Consider the following 19,126-nt stretch of genomic DNA (forward strand, 5'->3'; position numbering starts at 1 on the left):
ATCGAGAGTGACCCTTGCGCTGCTTCGTTCTTTATACTGTAGCCGGTTAAACTCCTACTTTTCCAGAAATATATGTTCAGCATGCCAGAAGTCCCCTCATGACTCTAACCACCTCTTTGCATGCCGAACTAACCTTACACATCTGACAATCCTCTCCCTATAGTCTGACTCCGCCGAAAGAGCAAGTTTTTTGGCCTTCCGTTGGATGACAATAACAACTTAAACATAAAACTGGCTAACCTAAATAAAAGCGTTGAGCGGCGAATAAACGCCAACGGGGTCTCCGTAAAAAAAGCGGAAACTTTACATGATATTCTGACTTAAATTATACATTTAGTACAAAAGAAATACAATGCAACGCGAATAAATTTATTAATAATACTTTCATACCTTTGTGCAAGCATTAAACATCGAATGCAATTACAAAATTGAATTTTTAAAACCTCAGCTTTGTCGCTGCATTTATTTAGGTATGGGTATAATGAGTTTTTGATAGCAATTTGCCGATGCCGCTTTGATTTAAAGACGGCAGTAAAGGGTTAGCATACTCAAAATTTTAAATCGAGTAAAAACATTTATAAATTTTTAGTTCATTCTTTCGGTGTATAACTAATCTATTACATTTTAAAGAACTGCATTAGCAACCCTGTTTCGTTGATGAGAGAAAAGTCACTACATTTCAGGAGAGACCCGGCAGCTGTCATTTTCAACAAGAAAAAAATTAAGATAAGAACTACGAAACGCCTGCACAAAGGCAATTGAAAAAATTAATAAATAAAAAATGCTCGTGCTTAATTCTTTTATTCTGTGAGTAGCAACAAGGTGTGAACATTTGTTTAACCGCCAGAGCGCGTAATAATTGTGCACAAATGAATTGAGCGTTCCTGAAAAAAAACTAAAGCCAAAAAAGTTCCACAGTTGCATATAAGAAACTTCGTTTGCATTTATCAATTAAAAATCGTGCAATTTTCGCAAATTTAAAGTGTATAAAATAAAGTGCATAATTAACTTAATATACAACTAAAATGGATACATTAACCGTGATGAAAGTGTGTTGTATCGGTGCTGGATACGTTGGTGGCCCGACTTGTGCGGTTATGGCGCTTAAGTGTCCCGATATACAGGTTACAGTAGTGGATAGAAGTTCTGAAAGAATAGCGCAGTGGAATTCTGAAAAATTGCCTATTTATGAGGTAAGTCTTTTTATATCAAATCACAAAACCCCTTTTTACAGTTTAGTAAACAAACGCTGAATTGATTTACCGACTAAACTATATTGAAAAGAGAACATAATTTTGTAAATTTGTTTAAAAAGATTAAAAACCTGTTGTACGTGATTCAAAGCTGACTAAGTGCCACAGTCAGCATCTCTTTGATTTCTGGTCGTTTGGCGTGTTTAGCGCTTATTTGCAGTAAGGTCAATGTCACGGGAACATGTGTTTTGCTTCTTTTAATTAAGATACTTACATATATGTATATACGTATATGCTATGAACTATGTAAAATTGATTAACGAGTATTTATTTACTCTAAAATTTAAACTGATTTAATTTAACTATCCTGCTATAATAGTTAGTATAATAATAATCTCAATGCAATCTTTGCTTTTCTGCTTTCTTAACAACAAAATTTCGTTTGTTTAACTATTAAGATACATATTTTTTTTTAATGTTTTTTTGTTAAAACAAAATTGTATATTTAAAGCACTTAGCTGTTATCTTTTTTCAATTCCGTGCTTTACAAATGTGTTCTTAACGCGTGTAGTATAATTACAGTAAAATATGTAATTAGTCTTAAACTAATAATAAATATTAGTAAATTGAGTTTACTGTTCTGATAAGGATACACGTAATGGTCTATATGTATGAATGTATGTTATTTCCTTAATATGTATGCATGTAACTAAGATATTAACAGATATTTCGCGTTCAGTTGTTTTGTTCCCAAGTATTTAATAGGTTTTCTTTTGTCTATCCACTTCTAATGCTCTCACCTAGTTAACTTTTAAGTCTTCAAATTGTTTTTTCTTGTTATTTGCATGTTAACTGTATAAAACGTGCTTTGATTTCATAACAAAAAAGCACGTATGGGAGGGCTAAGTTCGGATGTAACCGAACATTTTATACTTTTGTATCTTTCAAGGATCCCAGCCGGCTATATGTATATCTTCAGGTGTTGGCCATTGAAAAATGTAGCGAAAGGGTTCCACTTCATTGTTCGACGAAATCGTGAATAGATTGCTATCAAAGCGATAATTATACTAAAAAATTCTCAATCGATTTGTATCTATTTCGATTAATGACGTTTTGTGGACGTGACAGTGGTCCGTTTACGCCCATTTACGATCTCGTCCTTACTTCTTTGCCAAGGAACATGTCTAACATGCTTCATTGAAATATATTAATTTTCACAACTGTTTGAGATAATGATTACAACTCGTCTCGTCATCCTCATCATTTATACATATTGTATTTAAGTGACACAAACAACCGTTAGGTGAACAAAACTATTATACTTTGTAGCAACGTGTTGCAAGAGTGTAAAAAATATACAGCTTTGGGATTCTAAAACCAATACACATAGTAGAACACCGGCAAAAAATTTTACAGAAAGAGGAAGCGAAATGAAAATTTGTGAAATTTATTATGTTCAATAGAGAGTTATGCGAGAATGAGGCACAGAAAGCAAACAAGTATGTTATTATGGAGGCATGTATGTATGTATGTACATATATGTATATACAAATGTATAAACAATTCAAGTTCTTCCAAGCACATGTGAGCATTGAGTCAATGAACCAAAAAAAAGTGCATTGTTTTGTACATTGTACACACTTTCAAATATTCATACACATATAGTTTAAACAAAAATGTAAGGTTTTAGGTACTATGAGAATGTCTTTTAATAAATAGAAATCACCTAGCCGAAATTGAAGTTTTTTTCCAATATTTAATTTACAATAAATTTATTCATACATACATACATATGTATACGTATATATATTTTATTTCATAGCTAAAAGCATTACAGTTCAGGGTCTTTGAAGTATGATGTACATAAGTATACTTTAATGTTCATTCTCCTCCTCTGTACAATACAAAAAAGTATAAAGATATAAGTAATTGTGAGATGTCTAGTGATTAACACATTAGAAGATAACAGAACACGAAGAATTTTCTTCAAGCATACACATTAAAAATATTATAAAATATATGCGCAACTCTCACTGTCATTTATTTATATAATAATGTTAAGTACAAATTTAATAATTTTATAAACACGTACTTCGTAAAAAAAATATATACATATGTACATAAGTAAATTATTAGCCTTAGAAGTAGCAAAAAAAATTGATTATGTAATTTTTCATACATAGTATAAATCAAATAAAGTTAAGTGCCGTACAATAAAAATGTATGTTTATAATTAAAACCCAAGCATAACTAAGCACGGCCTTGAAACACGTCATACCTAATAATTGATCATCAATATTTCATTGAAGTCATCAATGTCAGGTATACTCATATGTACATCTGTATATTAAGTTTTAAACTTCTTGAGTATAATTTTTTTTAGACTAATAAGTATATACATATGTATGTATGTATGTATGTATTGAAGTGTGTAAGTACCAAAAGTTTTTACGTTACTTTAATTGATTCAAGTGCTGCAACGCCTTCACAGCATAAATATTTTTTTTAAGATAAAGGTGCTTATGCAACACAGACAAAATATAATGTTATTTCATAAAAAAAAAACTATTTATAGAATGACGTTTTTAACGCTAAAAAACAACTATAAAAGTTGTATATTTTTTGTTTTCATTACAAAAATATTTGTACATGTATTTCATTCGTGTGTTTTGCTTAAATATATGCAAGTACATCATACATAACAAATATTAGTTTATATTAGCTTGATAAAGATAAACAATAAAATAATAATATGTAATAACAATAATATTATATTAGTGCTGACGTATATGGCTAGAACATATTTTTTATAAATTCTTGCGTGTCTTTTAATTGCTAAATTTCATTTGTATTGACACAGCAGTTTTATTAGGTTCATAATTCTGCATTTTTTATTTATTATAATATTCTTGAGAGCTCATTTGAGTTCAGTGAGTTGACATAAATATCTCGGACAAAAATCAAACTATACTTATAAAATTTATTGAGTCTATGACTCATAACATAATTCACTAATTACTATTATAATTCAATCACAATCTGGTCTAACGATGAAAGTTGAATTCTTACGCTACTGTATGTACATATGTTTATATAAAGTTTTGTCCCGTTTACAACCTAACTTTATTAATTGTTTTCTTTTTTGTTTTACGGCAATTGATAATGACCAACATAACAGCAATTAAAAACTATATAAATGCACATACACATGTACATACATATGTGCTGCAATCGAGCAGCGGATGCATCGAAAGCACCAAGTCTAAATAAATAAATAAAACAAACTGAAATTAAGCACAACAAGAATGAGAGTAACAGTAATTCTTTTAACAAATAGTTCTTGAAAATCCTTTAAGATTACAGTCCTTGGCTGTGTATAAATCCAAGTCATTCCCGTTGATCATTAAGACTTTTGAGGTTAGTTTTATACTGACAGTTTCTCGAAACTTTTTTACTTTCTATCAATTCTTTTTATTATCTATCAATTCTTTATTGTCAATCACTAATGACGTAAATATATAAATTTTTGCGACTTTTCACTAAGTTCAATAACCGGAATCTCTATTCCGCTTAGCCTAATTCGACATAAATTTATTGCAATCGTATATAGTTCACTGTATTATAGTATTAATGTATAAATATTTTGTTTTTATCTATCATTGTTAATAATTTCGCTCTTGTATACTAAAAATGTTGATAATAAAATATATACATACGTGCACACATACACACATATGTATGTTATTATATAATTGATACTGCAGTATAATCTATTCGACTATAGTAAATTATTTTTAGCTAGAAATATATTTACCCAAGAAAAATATATGGTTGATAAAGTATACCAAAATAATTATCCATTGTACGTATATTCGGGAATTTCCAATAGCGATATGATTGCTTTTGAAAAAAAGACACGCTAGTTGTTAAGAAAATTCCAATGTGTTTTATTTAAAGTGATGTACAATTGAGTTCTGAATATAACATTACTCAAGTGGTCTCCACGACTTCTTTTGCATGCACGAATTCAATGAACCCAATTTTCGAGTACTTATGGACATATGGATATTAAGAACAAACATCTTCAAATTTTTCCTTCTATATTTTTATTTTAAAACACTTAAAACAGCTTTGAAGTCGTGAAACCCAGTTAAACATGCCCACGCTTATCCAAGTTCGCTTACACTTCTTATGAGTCTCGGCTGGGATGATCTTCAGTGAATTTAGCGAATGGTTTTTCGGTTCCGGCTCATTTTTAGAGCGCCATTCGCTAGATTTTTCGACAGTTTGACCTTAATGTCCTCAGTTACGTTGTCAACCATCAGATCGCAAACTCTACTCGACGTCGTATTTGCAAAAGTTTACTGTCTTTTGGTACTTCTGCAACATTTTCGACGATTTCGTACCCGTGATTCTATTGGAACACACAAAGTTTCTAGAAAACTCGTTGTTCAATTTTTTTTCATCGGAGAATGGCCACACAAACTTTTAGAGTCGTAAACAAACAGCTTCTAAACAAACGCTAACATATGGAAACCAGACTTCACAGGAACATAAAAGGGTTTACCAAAATAATTTTAAATCTTCATTTTTTTATCGATTAGATTTGCGGTTTCGCAGTTTAAAAGAACCAGTTCGGGTCAAATGTATGTATGTAAACAAAACAATCATGATTCATTTCCGGCCTAGGCTTATCACTCCATTCAAAATCGATTATCTTTTTTAAAATATTCAAGAAAAAAATTTGCTTATTTTACGTTTTATATAATCTCTCTAAACTGTTTATCCCGCATATGTGCATGTAAATATATATACATAAGTATAAAAAAATTTCATGGAAATATTAAAATAGCTTCAATATGAGTGCCATATCAAATTTAACTAAATTTCCAGCAGTGTTGTGTATGGATGCCTTATCGCAGAGCAGTTTCTCTAATTACGCACACATTTCCGCTTTGGCCTGCATTCTGTCTTTGGCGCGCGCAGACACACTCTTTTCTATACATATTCTAGCTAACACAAACCTTTATTATCAAGCATTTCCATTGCTTTATCTGGCCATTATTTTGATTTTATACATACATACATTTCTATACAAGTACTCTGTTTACCTAAGCGCTTTTGCTTTTGCAGGAAAAAGTACTCGGTTAAATCTTTTACGAAGCGTTTCACTTGAAATAATTTCACATGGTCACTTCCTAAACGTATGTATCTCGAAACACACTTTCATACATACAAACACGCTCCGGTACATGCATGTGAACATTTAAGCGTTCTTAGTTAGCACGAACCGAAAATGTAGCTTTCATGAAGTATTTTATCTTCAGCTGAAATTGTTTACTGCACACACACATACATATGTAAGTATGTATATACTAGAAAAAGTTAGACGTAAAAGTTATAAAGTAGTTAAATTGCCTATAAAGGCATATGGATGTATGCAGAATATTATTTAGTAACGACTTCGTGCGGGTATTCGCATTCATAATAGCAGCTACAGCTAAATATGCAATTTTATTTTGCTCAAAGAATATGCACATACATATGTACATACCATATTGTATGTAGCTGTGTGTAATCATATACGATTTCTTACGCAAAGTCAATAATACAAATTTTTGTACAGACAATATTCTAAAAAAGCAGCAAAAGACCGCCACTCGGCGCCGTTGCTGCCTAACACCCTGTATGTGTGCAAAGTCATGAGAAGAGACGTGTGGCGTTATTCCCACTTATGAATTTGTTTGATTTTTTCACGCAACAATTCATTTATATTTCGCACACGTTTCCGTTATTGTTAATTGAACCTCCTCATTGGTTTGTTTGGCTGTGTGGTCGCCAATTCAGATTTGTTGGCCATTTATTAATAATTTAAGCGCGTAGATGCCTTGACTTTTGAATTTTTGCGTGCTTATAGGAAGGTGCTTATGTACACATATACATATATACATACATATGTGTTGAACTATTTGTCCCAAAAAGCGTTTAATTGTGGTTTGTAATATGTCTGTAGTTAGTTTTGTCTTCATGCATGGAAAAAAAATTTATTTTTCATGTAATAAATATCAATTTTATTACCTTTTAATGTAATATTAATAGCCAATTAAACTATTTTGGCAAGAAAAATTTTTTACTTTTCTATTTAGCAAAAAAAATCATTAATTTTTTTTTTTTTTTTAATTTTCTAGCCTGGCTTAGATGATGTCGTCAAAAAATGCCGCAATGTCAATCTGTTCTTCTCCACTGATATCGAAACTGCCATCAAAGAAGCCGATCTGATATTCATATCGGTAAATACGCCAACAAAAAACTTCGGCAACGGCAAGGGTATGTAAACATGTCTGGCTAATACTAAGAAGTACAAGCATATACATATGTTTGTTCATAGTTCTAAAACATTACCAATAATCAAACTTATTAAAATTCGAAGGTCGTGCTGCCGATTTGAAGTATGTTGAGAGTGCGGCGCGCATGATCGCTGAAATCGCGCAATCGAATAAGATAGTGGTGGAGAAAAGTACGGTACCAGTGCGCGCTGCCGAGAGTATAATGCATATACTGCATGCCAATCAAAGGCCTGGCATTCGATATGATATACTCTCGAATCCTGAATTTCTTGCCGAAGGCACAGCCATTGAAGACCTGGTGCATGCCGATCGTGTGCTTATTGGCGGTGAGGAAACGCCCGAGGGACATAAAGCGGTTGAAAAGTTATCCTGGATTTATGAACATTGGATACCGAAAAAGAATATACTCACAACGAACACTTGGAGCTCAGAATTATCGAAATTAGCGGCAAATGCATTCCTAGCGCAACGCATATCGAGCATTAACTCATTGTCGGCTGTGTGCGAGGCTACGGGCGCGGATGTCTCTGAAGTGGCGCGTGCGGTGGGGTTGGATTCACGCATTGGCGCGAAGTTCTTGCAAGCATCGGTTGGTTTTGGTGGTAGCTGCTTCCAGAAAGATATTTTGAATTTGGTATACATATGCGAGGGTCTCAATTTGCCGGAAGTCGCGGCATATTGGCAACAAGTGATTGACATGAATGAGTATCAGAAGTCGCGGTTTTCGCAAAAGGTGATATTTAATAGCTAGATAGTTCTTGCAAATGACATTTTACATATGTATATTCTTTTAATTTGCTTACAGATCATTGAGAGTCTCTTCAATACTGTCTCAGATAAACGCATTTCTATTTTCGGTTTCGCTTTCAAGAAAAACACTGGTGACACACGTGAAACGCCAGCCATAACGGTGTGCAAAACACTGCTGGAGGAAGGCGCCAAGCTCGACATTTACGATCCAAAGGTGGAGCCCGAGCAAATAATCGACGATCTAACACATCCGTGTGTAACGGAATCACCGGAAAATGTTAAAAAGGCCGTGCAAATACATAGCGATCCCTATAGCGCGGTGCGTGGAACACATGCGATTGTGCTTTGCACCGAGTGGGATGAATTTGTGGTAAGCTTTTAACCACTACAATTTGAGTATTTTAAATATCGTGGTGAATTAACGGTTTTTTTTTCTACCTCTCAAAGACATTAGACTATAAAAGAATTTACCAGTCAATGATGAAACCAGCATATATATTTGATGGACGTAAAATTCTAGATCATGAGAACTTGCAACAGATCGGTTTCCACGTGCAAACAATTGGCAAACGCTATCAACGAAACGGTTTAATGCCCTCCTGGGGCACTGTGCCACAATTGTAGAATTAAGCCAAATGTGCGCAAAAAAGTCGCAAGTGAAGTGACAAATAAGTTGATAAAGAAACGTCAAGTTGCTGAAAAACAAAACGAAAAAATGTTTCCGAACACTTTAAAGTGTAGCCTATATACAGTATTTATTATTTTGCTGTAACATTTATCATTGTAAATATTTACTAAATACGTGTGTACATGTATACGTCTAAGAATGTATTTTATATAATAACACAAACACGTTGTATTAAGCATATTTAAAGTTTAAATGCGTCGCCGTTTAAAACCGCCATGCATGCTACAACCATTCTATTCATGCCGCCATGCGTGGCGAAATTAGTTATATCATTTCCTGCCAACGGTACTTACATAAGTGAATGCAATTTTGTATTGTGTTCAATTTACATAAAGGTATTTCTAAATACATAAAATCATGCACCGAGCACGCATTTTTGCTAGTTCTAATTCATTTTGCAATAAAAAAAAATTTTAATATGCGTGAAATTCCAATTATGTATGTATGCAGTAACTAAGTACATTTTACGAATATAATAAAAGTATAAACAATAAATTATATTACTTTTGCAACTGTATTTTGTAAGCGACTTTTAAAATGGTATTCTCTTTACTATTTGACGGTACCACAGGTAGGAAGTAATTGCTGATAAGCTGAACCACGTTAGTAAGTACGACAAATGCTCGTTACGTAAGGTGACACGTGTTTGTCCACCTATGGGTCCGTTGGGTATAGATGATTCATAGGTGGCGTCTAATATAATCGGAGATGCGCCAGTTAATGCGCACATTTTTGGCAAATCCCTAAAAAAAATATATACATATATAATGATAACAATTTTTTAGAGATGCAGTGCTCACCTGTAGAGAAAAATGCCGCCTTTATGATCTGGAGAGAATTGTGGGCGACTTTCGCCCATGCGTACCACACCAGTTAACTCCACCTCAGTGTCTATTTGACCCGAAATACGCGTTTCCGGTTTGACGTGTTTTCTCGACACCCATCCCCGATTGATCAAAATTATCTCACTATAAACACGAACGGTCAAGAAATATTTTACATAATATAAAAATGCTACATTTCTTACTCTCGGTCAGCTAATTTAAACGGTGTTATCACAAGGTAGCCATTACCCGTATCACGTTGGGAGAATAAACCTCCAGCCGTTTCTCCGCCATCGGGACGTATAAATGAACGAGGGCCCATAAGCATTTCCTTGTCGTGCAAAAATTTCCCGCGTACCGACACCAGGCGATATTCCATGGCCGACAATTCAGAAAAGCTGAGAAACATATATGTGTTAAAAATCGAAATACTTCGTTTTTTTTTTATAATGCGGATGTAGTTAAATATTACTCAGCCGGTAGAGGTACTGGTGGCATTTGCGTTTGCAGCTCTAAGTCTTTTATTAGTTGCTCCTTCCAAGCTTTACGTTTCACCTGCCAACAACCCAGACCAAATGTGGACACAGGCGCGAGCTGATTATATGAAATTTTTAGAGATTTTTAAAGAATTTTCAAAATGTATAACTTACTAACAAAAACCAGCCAAGAGGCGTTATTTTTTTGTTACTCTCAAAGCGCACAGTAGTGGATCCGTTTCCCCGAGAATATTGCCATCTTTGATGTCCTGTTGAAAAGAACCTTAATGTAGGTGATTTCTCTTCAATTTTTGCTACTAATTTAATTGGAGTAGATCCCCAATTAATTGTGGTTTTAGCTACTCTTAACATTTTTACTATTTTCGTTGCACAACAAACAGTAAATAATATTTTTTTATTGTAGTTGCATTCGCCGGTAACACAATCAGCTGATTATATTTTGCAGTTACCAATTGATTAAAAATAAACAAATTGTAAATACAAATTATAAAATGTCTATCAACGAATTGCAATAACAACGGTTATGTATTATTTAATCAATTCTGAATATAGATTTGCTTTTTTAGAAAAAACTATAACACTTTATATCATAAAAATTTATATGGAAATCGCCTTCGTTTTTATTATGGTCATATGTATATCTTTATATTAATAAGTTTTTTCATACAAAAAAATTAATATTATTATTTTTATTGATAATTGTATGCCAAACATATGCTATATAAAATGTTTGCATTACCACTAAGTATTGTATAAAAATGGGAATAGATAAAATCTCATAATTTCTTTGGGAAAGTATGGGCGCTATGTTAAGTTTTATTCTGTTCCCACCAATAGTAATTCATGCACAGCTGTTTCATTCATAATCCAAATTGCACTTAGAAATTTACAAGATCTAGCCGGTATTTATTTTATAATCCAAATTTCACTAAAAAATTTACAAGATCGAGCCGGTATTTACACGCGCTAACAATTAAACAATTTTATATATATTAAAACAACTGAAAAATTAAACTAAGGTGTGAAAATGCGTTTGGTTATTCTCTATGGTAGTCAAACGGGCACAGCCCAAAATGTGGCAGAGCAAATTTGGCGCGAATCAAAAACGTGGGGATTTAGTGGCCCAGTACTACCAATGGATGAGTATCCAGTAGAGCAAATGATTGAGGAAAAATTAGCAATTTTTGTTGTAGCCACCACAGGCAATGGCGATGAACCAGATAATATGCGAAAAACGTGGAAATTTTTATTGCGACGAAGCTTACCAGAGGATTCACTACAAAACTTACAATTCGCTTGTTTAGGACTAGGCGATTCTAGTTATGCTAAATTTAACTTTGCAGCTAAAAAATTAAACAAACGTCTAATGCAGCTAGGGGGCAATATGATCCAACCTTTAGGTCTATGTGATGATCAACATGATCATGGACTTGGTGCGACAGCTTTACCATGGATTGCAGAGCTGTGGAATAACTTAAAAATGACGCTACCGTTCAATGCTTTGAAGAAAAACGGTGATTCAAAAAACATTTTTAAGTGGCGTTTGATTTGCCTTGCCCAAGAAACGCCTTTGATAGCGGAGGATAAGCTGAAATGGCCACTAAACAGTGAAGCTATAGGTTTAAAATTAAGTGATAATCAGCGAACCACTGACGTAAGTCATTTTCAAGATGTACGATTTCTTAGTTTTGAATTTCCTTCTGATATTAAATGGAATGCCGGTGATGTTTTAGACTTACGACCTACTAATTCCGATGAGCAAGTTCAAAAGTTTTTCGAATTAGTCAGAGAACATAATTTGGACTTTAACGAAAAAACGGTAGTAAAACTGGAAACTGTGTATAATGATATGCCAGTGCCATTGGCTTACGCGAATCCAGTGAATGTGGGTATGTTAGCAAAGTATATTTGGGATTTGAGTGCTCGCCCTAATCAACGCGCGTTTGAACTGTTGTCTTTGAATTGTGAGGATGAATTGGAGAAGGAAAAATTAGAAGAATTCGCCACAATTGAAGGTTTGGATGATCTTATAAATTACGTGCACCGCCCAAAACGTACAATCCTTGAAGTTTTACAAGACTTCCGGCACAGTACTTCAAAATTGACTCTATCAATTTTGTTTGAAATGTTCACTGTCATACAACCACGAAGTTTTTCAATTGCTTCTATGCCGTCCACTCATTCACTTGATCTCCTCGTAGCAGTGGTTGAGTATAAAACCAAAATGTCAACTCCACGACTTGGACTCTGTTCAAATTGGTTAAAATCATTACCAGTTGGAAGTAGCGTATTTGGTATGGTAAAAAACGGTACAATGACATTGCCTACCGACCTGGCAACACCAATCATTATGGTAGGCCCAGGTACAGGAATTGCACCTTTTCGGAGTGTGATACAATATAGAAACGAGCAACAAAAAAGTGGCGCCAAAATCGGCGATGTGATTGTTTTCTTCGGTTGCCGAAATAAAACGAAGGACTTTCACTTTGTTGATGATTTTACCAAATGGCAAAAAGAGAAATGCTGTGAAGTGTTTGTAGCATTTTCACGTGACCAAGAACACAAAGTGTACGTTCAACATTTGATAACAAAAGAAAAGGCACGAATTAGTGATTTAATTTTGAAAAGAATGGCTGTGATATTAGTTGCTGGTTCTTCGAATAGTATGCCCAAAGCGGTTCGTGAGGCGTTTATTGAAGTGTTGAATGGAGATGAGGAATATTTGAATCAGATGATTAAATGTCGGAGATATCAAGAGGAGACGTGGTCGTAAAATAACGCAATAAAAAAATGGTCAGTAAAATTTATAATTAATAAACAAAGTACATACATAAATTATGGTCAAGTGTGTAACAATAATACTGTACCAGCATTTATAGCATAATATTTTATATTAGTAATAAATACTGAAAAACAGCACGTAATTATTATCTTTAGAAATTATTTATATTTATTAAACATTGGTTTCTGAAGGCACTTTACAAATATTCATCAAATAATTTCTCTGATGTTGTACGACAGAAAGGACAATAGCCTTTTTGTAATACCTGTAACTCAAAGTCCTCCGAATAAAATACCTGAAAAGAAATAATCCATTACAAACATAGAGTAAAATGTCAATAGAGTTTATGATACTAACCAATAAACATTCCGGACAAAATGTTACTTGGAGGTCTGGTAATATATTACGATAGTATATATTTTTCAGATTTTTTTCACGACGTTTAACTATTAAAATGTGACTTGGGTCGATCCCGCGCAATGCATTGCGATCCAGACTTAACGGTAAAGCGCTAGCAACATCCTTTTTTTTACAAAATGTTTATATAAGTTGTAGTACATTTAAAAATACTGTAAATATATACGTTCTTACTTCGCTAAAAGGATCACCTTCCTCAGCAGGTTTTGGTGGAGCAAGTAGCAGCCGTTCAGCCTCGGCATCATTTATATCAACCTCTGGATGAAATTGCACTAATGGTAAAATTTCTAAAACAACAGTGAATAGATGACATTTGTAATGGATTGTATTAAATACAATATGGACTTACCAAAAGAAATAAAAGAAAAAATGTAATCCTGCTTGCAGGTCGGACAGTTATTGCCGTTTAAGTGTTGACTGTAATTTGAGCATTTATAACAGAGTGGCAGCAGTTCCTCCGGATCATTGAAACCGCTTTTGCAGGCCTTACTATTCAGATAGTTTATCTGCAAGTAAAGTATTTGAAGACAAATTGATTATTAACTGCGTTAAATAAATAAAAACATACATCGATCTGCTCTTGTACGCCGGCCGGTGGTTTAAGCGATTGCAAACGCTTGTTTACAACTAAACACAATTTGTTAGCCTGCAGTAATTTGGCCTGTTTTGCCAACGTAAATAGTACAGCGCTGGTGGAAGATAATATTTGAAGAATAGCAACATGATTAACCAAGAATATATGTAAGTTCAATCAATCAATAACAAATCTGATAATTTTGAGGTAAAATAATATCACTTACAATAAGCTAACTCCCTTCGGTGTGCCTTTATACTCCACCTCGTTCAATATAAAACGACTCACATTGAATAAACTAACTGGCGAATATGTTGTAAACGGTTCCTTCATATAATTAAATATAATGCTGTATGCATAGTAAACTTTAGCAATGCGCAAATGACTCTGATACTCCTTAAAGTGGTGGTCGGTAGGCGTTTGTTCGCTGATAAAACAATATAATATTTCATTAACAAAATGGCATGTCCGAAAAGCTGTCATATTTACTCTTTCTTATAATAGATGTCTAGATATTGCTTGGATAGCAACCAATAAAAGTAGCTGGCATCTAGAAAACGTTCCTCCTCGATAGCCGATGTGCTTAGCTGCTTTAGCAAACGATTAGCATCCTTCAAACGACCCGCCTTCAAGTAAGCTACGTAATGTTATGCAAAAATTATTTTGAAAACTACTAAATAGTTAATAAAAAGGTATAATGTGAACCTTCATGAGCTTCAATAAATTTATCTGATTCCGCAAGCCACTGAGCATGTTGGTAGTTAACAGTTGGCAACATTTCAGGTATATTCTCAGCCAGCCTGAAAGCCTCAGTCCAGTCACGTGCTTCAACATGCAATTGTATAACTTGTGCCTCATCGCCCAACTTCTTAAAAATTTCCGCAGCCAACGGTAATGCTTTTAACTGCTTTAAATTGAATGCAACCGATTCCAAAGGAGTTCTCTCGCTCAAACTTAGACGGCGACCGATATCGTATAAACTGTAAATACAATTGGATCAGCGATGTCAATTCGTTCTCAATGAGCCTACCCACATATCTGCCCAACCCTGCTCTGCAACAATATCAATAGCCCGTTGATGTTCTCCGGCTGATAATAAGAGTTCGGCAGCAGCGCGCGGTTCCTTCACAGAGTACGCCCACTCGGCACGTTTTTTCACCAACTCACGTTTGGCTTCATCGGAGCCGTCCTTAATGAATTCTTGAGCCAAATCGAACATACGCAAATCTGTATACATTTCCAGGGCACGCATAGGCTGATTACATTTTTGAAAAAGACGTGCAGCTTCCTTATATTTTCCCGCATATGCACTGCTTTCACCCTGCAGCACCTCTTTTGGTACTTCGCCGCGTTTCTGCTTTTCGCATAACTCATCAATAAACTGTAACCAAGGAAGATTACGCACTTTTACATATGCGTCGCGGGCTATATTCAGATGCAACGCTTCTAATGCTGATTGCGCAAGACCCTCCCAATCGGCTGTGGTCACACCTAGACAGGCAACCTGATAGGCCTCACTGAAAACACATTTTTAATTAAAATGACAAATTTAAGTTAGTCCATAACTGATATTACTCAAAAAGACCCGCTTCCACGAATTGCCACATTGTTGCGCCCAGAGCTAGTGGTATGTTATGCATAACGTTGCCACGTAAACAGAAAGCTGTAGCGCCACAAAGACCCACAACTACACCTAACATATTCTGTGGTCCTCGTGGTGGTAGGCTGCCAACTCGAATGCTCAGGCCACCAATAGTGTGCGTGTAGCAAAGCATCGAATCTAGGTGTGTATTCCAAGTTACTGAGTTCACACCAGTGTCCTTAAAATTAACTCCAAATTATCTATGTATATTAATATGATTAAAACTTGTAGAAACCTGGTAGAGTAGAGTATCGGTCACGATATCCCGAACGACTAAACGACCGGTGTCATCCACAACGGCAATTTTAGTTCGATTCGCATTTATATCTAAGCAACGCACGGCTGACACAACGCTTGTGATCATAAGTGGCAGCGAGTTGTCCAAAAATATACGAAATACCTACGAGTTTTGGGTAGGGGTTTGGGTTTAGTGTAATAATAGGTATAATGAAACTAACCTGCCCACTCTTGAGACCGACAAGTAGTCCTTCTCGACCTGCTGGTCCGCCAGATACCTTTACAAATAAATTCATAAATATGTATTTTTAAGAAAATAATTTAAAAAATCCATCACCTTTATATAGCGAATGAAAGAATCCATTATCCAATCCCGTTGCAGTATGCCGTTGAAGTCTAAGCATTGGAGACGCTTTTCTTGACATAGGACTATGTGACGTGCACACACCACTAATAGACTGCAATCGAATTTCTTCTGTATTTTTTCTTTAACTTTGTAATGCATCGGTTGTTCCTCGCCGGAGCTCAATTCGTATAAAACTACCCGCTCGGGCAATTGCACCGCTAAGCGATTCCTGTAGATAGCTATTTTCTGTACTAAATCACGGCACTTGATGCGCACTTTTTGTCCTGATATCAGATGCTGTATAATAACATCACACATGTTTTCACGAAATGCATAACGCTCGCGGTATAAAGCGTGTACTGTGCTAGAAACGATATTAAAGCATGCGACTGTGCCATTTTGACATCCAATTGTGTAGGACTGTCCATTCGGGTGTATAGCAACAGACCAAATCCAAGACTTAAAGCCTTCGCCGAGTATGCCCAACCGGACACCTTCCTTAGTAAATAAATGCAGTGAATCCGAACAGCCACTCACTATGCAATATTCTCCATTAGGAAAATATGTTAAGCAAAGCGGGTCGAAACCAAGTGCACGTTCCTTTCCAATCATTTGACCGCTGAGTGTATGAAATGACAGTGTTTGACCCCAATCAGCTACACCAATGACATCAGTACTGGTCATAGGACAACATTGTAAACTGAAGACATTGCTACTAGAACCACCTGGACGATCAAAGCGGCCTTTTTCCTCACCGAGCTGAAAATGAATAAGAAATATTTATTATATATATGATATTAATAAATTATGTCTATACTTTGCTTCGTATGGAAATACTGCCGTTAGCTAATCCAAGTATCAAATACTGTCCATCATTCGTCCACGAACAGGAATTGACGCGAGTTGAGATCTTATACTTTTGGACCGCTTTCTGATCCGCAGACCAAAAAGCGAAGTCACTGTGAGAGCAAGACGCCAATTGGTGTGAGACCGGATTAAAAGCCATGCATTGTACAGAATCATTATGCCTATAAGATAAATAGCATTATTTACATTAGCCAAACGCGGAGGTTGGCCAGAACAGATGTATAAGAGCTTACGAATATTTTAGCAAACCCTCCAGTTGCGGTGTCCACACAATTACTGTTTTGTCTACTGCACCACTAGCAAACTTTTTACCATCGCGAGCGTAAGCAACACAATTAACCACATCCTTGTGCGCTTTAAGCGTATTCAATAAGGTTCCATCGGTGTCATAAATAAGCACTCGTTCACCGGCTGCAACCACTAGTTGCTTGCCTTCCGGATGATAACAAAGAGAGTGTACGCTATTTAAAAAGTCCCAATCGAAGAAATTATTTAATATTTTGTTAACTTTGCTGACATTTGTTTATATTTATATGTTTGTAGTTCTCTACTAACCTGACTTGGTCATCTTTTATGTGGGGAAATTCAATCTTTTGCACCCATTTCAGCACACCACGCATTATTTTAGCTTTTTCCAACTTCGGTACATGAGAAATGGCTTCAAACAAGTTTCTTTTTGTATTAAGAACGATTTTATGTTTTTTCCAGTTAGGAGAGAATTTTATTTTTGTTTACAAAATTTAGTTACTAAGTTGCTTAGCAACCAAGGTGCTGGTACCTGTATTTATATACATAAGTATATATGTATGTAATTTCGTGAATATATACAGATTAATAACTTAGTGTTGCGAGTTGCACGTAGATATGTACATACATACTCGTATGTGGTTATTCGTTAGTTTGTTAAAAATGATTTTTTGAAGAAATCAAAAGGAATACCTACAAGTTGATAACGTCGACACAACACGATAAGTATAAGGACAATTTCTTTCTAATGCCTATAAGCTCAAAATGCACAACACAGTAATTAATTTCACTTTTATATCGAAACAAGAAAAATCACTAGGTGCAACCGAAGCTATAATACCTTTCACAAATAAAAAAGTTCCATACAAAAACTTGAATTTGATCCCGTCAGTTGGTACGCCAGCTATATGCTATAAGAGTCTGATATGTATCAATTTATTCAGACATAGCACCGTTGCTCGGGAAAATATTACATGTCAAATTTCCTGAAGACATTCAGGGTATAAAAATGGATGCAGCTACTGTGCTTCTCCGACCTATTATGGATTTTCTTTTCCCGGTACATTGAACACAAAATCTCTCGATTCTATATAGAGAACAATACGACATATGTAGGTATACAGATGTAATTACATATATGCACATCTTTACAGGTAACGAATACCCGTTGACTAAAATTGACATCACTAAATACTAAACGCAGATCTTGGTAGACATTTATGTATACACATGTATGTATATATACTGAGTTACACATACGTGGAAATAATAGCAATAGCTATGTATGTAGGTAGTATGTATGATGTGCATGGTTGTAAAAAGAAATTGGCGGAAAGAAGCTCCCAGCCGGCAAATTTTATAACTATACGTGTACATACATATACACATGTACATATATTATATGTATATACTATGCCGCTTGAACCAAAACGGCTTTCAATGCCTGTATATTAAGCGACTTTAATTGCATAATGTATATTTTCGTTTATAAAATAGAGTTTTCGCTTTTTCATAAGTCTAGCACATTATTAAATGGAAATCTCAATTTATGTCTCTTTGTATGTCAGTCGGTTCAAAAAGTAAATGCGCTGCTACCCGCCTTTTTTCCTTCTAAAAAAGTACAGCATGCGTGTACTTTCATCCATACATATGTAAACACATGCATATATGTATGTATGTATGTTTGGAAACGTGAACAGAAGTTTGAGTTTTCTT

General features: G+C 34.8%; 4 protein-coding genes across 4 annotated transcripts; 2 read left to right on the top strand and 2 right to left on the bottom strand.

Annotated features, from left to right (window-relative positions):
* The first annotated feature begins 708 nt into the window (after positions 1-708).
* Positions 709-9,495, top strand: LOC105233418 (UDP-glucose 6-dehydrogenase). The gene is made up of 5 exons (XM_011215503.4): positions 709-1,193; positions 7,382-7,520; positions 7,624-8,273; positions 8,346-8,660; positions 8,738-9,495. Exons 1-5 carry the CDS (start codon positions 1,026-1,028, stop codon positions 8,912-8,914), a joined length of 1,449 nt encoding a protein of 482 aa, XP_011213805.1. The 5' UTR covers positions 709-1,025; the 3' UTR covers positions 8,915-9,495.
* Positions 9,007-10,730, bottom strand: LOC105233419 (SURF1-like protein). The gene is made up of 5 exons (XM_011215504.4): positions 10,453-10,730; positions 10,275-10,396; positions 10,006-10,200; positions 9,779-9,946; positions 9,007-9,721 (listed from the first exon to the last, which is right to left on the bottom strand). Exons 1-5 carry the CDS (start codon positions 10,648-10,650, stop codon positions 9,511-9,513), a joined length of 894 nt encoding a protein of 297 aa, XP_011213806.2. The 5' UTR covers positions 10,651-10,730; the 3' UTR covers positions 9,007-9,510.
* Positions 10,731-11,135: 405 nt separating this feature from the next.
* On the top strand, positions 11,136-13,092 carry LOC105233414 (NADPH-dependent diflavin oxidoreductase 1). The gene has a single exon (XM_011215497.4). The coding sequence runs from the start codon at positions 11,327-11,329 to the stop codon at positions 13,070-13,072; it is 1,746 nt and encodes a 581-aa protein (XP_011213799.2). The 5' UTR covers positions 11,136-11,326; the 3' UTR covers positions 13,073-13,092.
* A 131-nt stretch (positions 13,093-13,223) lies between these two features.
* On the bottom strand, positions 13,224-17,942 carry LOC105233415 (intraflagellar transport protein 122 homolog). The gene is made up of 16 exons (XM_049461774.1): positions 17,720-17,942; positions 17,398-17,625; positions 17,115-17,325; positions 16,289-17,056; positions 16,173-16,229; positions 15,950-16,114; positions 15,648-15,892; positions 15,107-15,589; positions 14,778-15,052; positions 14,562-14,709; positions 14,299-14,499; positions 14,067-14,187; positions 13,848-14,004; positions 13,673-13,785; positions 13,439-13,603; positions 13,224-13,376 (listed from the first exon to the last, which is right to left on the bottom strand). Exons 1-16 carry the CDS (start codon positions 17,782-17,784, stop codon positions 13,278-13,280), a joined length of 3,501 nt encoding a protein of 1,166 aa, XP_049317731.1. The 5' UTR covers positions 17,785-17,942; the 3' UTR covers positions 13,224-13,277.
* Positions 17,943-19,126: the final 1,184 nt, after the last annotated feature.

This window comes from Bactrocera dorsalis, unplaced genomic scaffold, assembly GCF_023373825.1.
Source record: "Bactrocera dorsalis isolate Fly_Bdor unplaced genomic scaffold, ASM2337382v1 BdCtg113, whole genome shotgun sequence".
Taxonomy (NCBI): Eukaryota; Metazoa; Arthropoda; class Insecta; order Diptera; family Tephritidae; genus Bactrocera; species Bactrocera dorsalis.

What these genes read in the sequence shown, in the direction of transcription:
- LOC105233418 (XM_011215503.4), top strand. Translation starts at nt 1,026, where the DNA reads ATGGATACATTAACCGTGATGAAAGTGTGTTGTATCGGTGCTGGATAC. An exon ending in AAACTTCGGCAACGGCAAGG is followed by an intron (nt 7,521 to 7,623) that starts GTATGTAAACAT and finishes TAAAATTCGAAG; the next exon opens with GTCGTGCTGCCGATTTGAAG. An exon ending in CCGAGTGGGATGAATTTGTG is followed by an intron (nt 8,661 to 8,737) that starts GTAAGCTTTTAA and finishes TACCTCTCAAAG; the next exon opens with ACATTAGACTATAAAAGAAT.
- LOC105233419 (XM_011215504.4), bottom strand. Translation starts at nt 10,650, where the DNA reads ATGTTAAGAGTAGCTAAAACCACAATTAATTGGGGATCTACTCCAATT. An exon ending in CTCTTGGCTGGTTTTTGTTA is followed by an intron (nt 10,397 to 10,452) that starts GTAAGTTATACA and finishes TCATATAATCAG; the next exon opens with CTCGCGCCTGTGTCCACATT. An exon ending in TTTAAATTAGCTGACCGAGA is followed by an intron (nt 9,947 to 10,005) that starts GTAAGAAATGTA and finishes TCGTGTTTATAG; the next exon opens with TGAGATAATTTTGATCAATC.
- LOC105233414 (XM_011215497.4), top strand. Translation starts at nt 11,327, where the DNA reads ATGCGTTTGGTTATTCTCTATGGTAGTCAAACGGGCACAGCCCAAAAT.
- LOC105233415 (XM_049461774.1), bottom strand. Translation starts at nt 17,784, where the DNA reads ATGCGTGGTGTGCTGAAATGGGTGCAAAAGATTGAATTTCCCCACATA. An exon ending in GACATCTATTATAAGAAAGA is followed by an intron (nt 14,500 to 14,561) that starts GTAAATATGACA and finishes TTGTTTTATCAG; the next exon opens with CGAACAAACGCCTACCGACC. An exon ending in AAGGTGATCCTTTTAGCGAA is followed by an intron (nt 13,604 to 13,672) that starts GTAAGAACGTAT and finishes TGTAAAAAAAAG; the next exon opens with GATGTTGCTAGCGCTTTACC.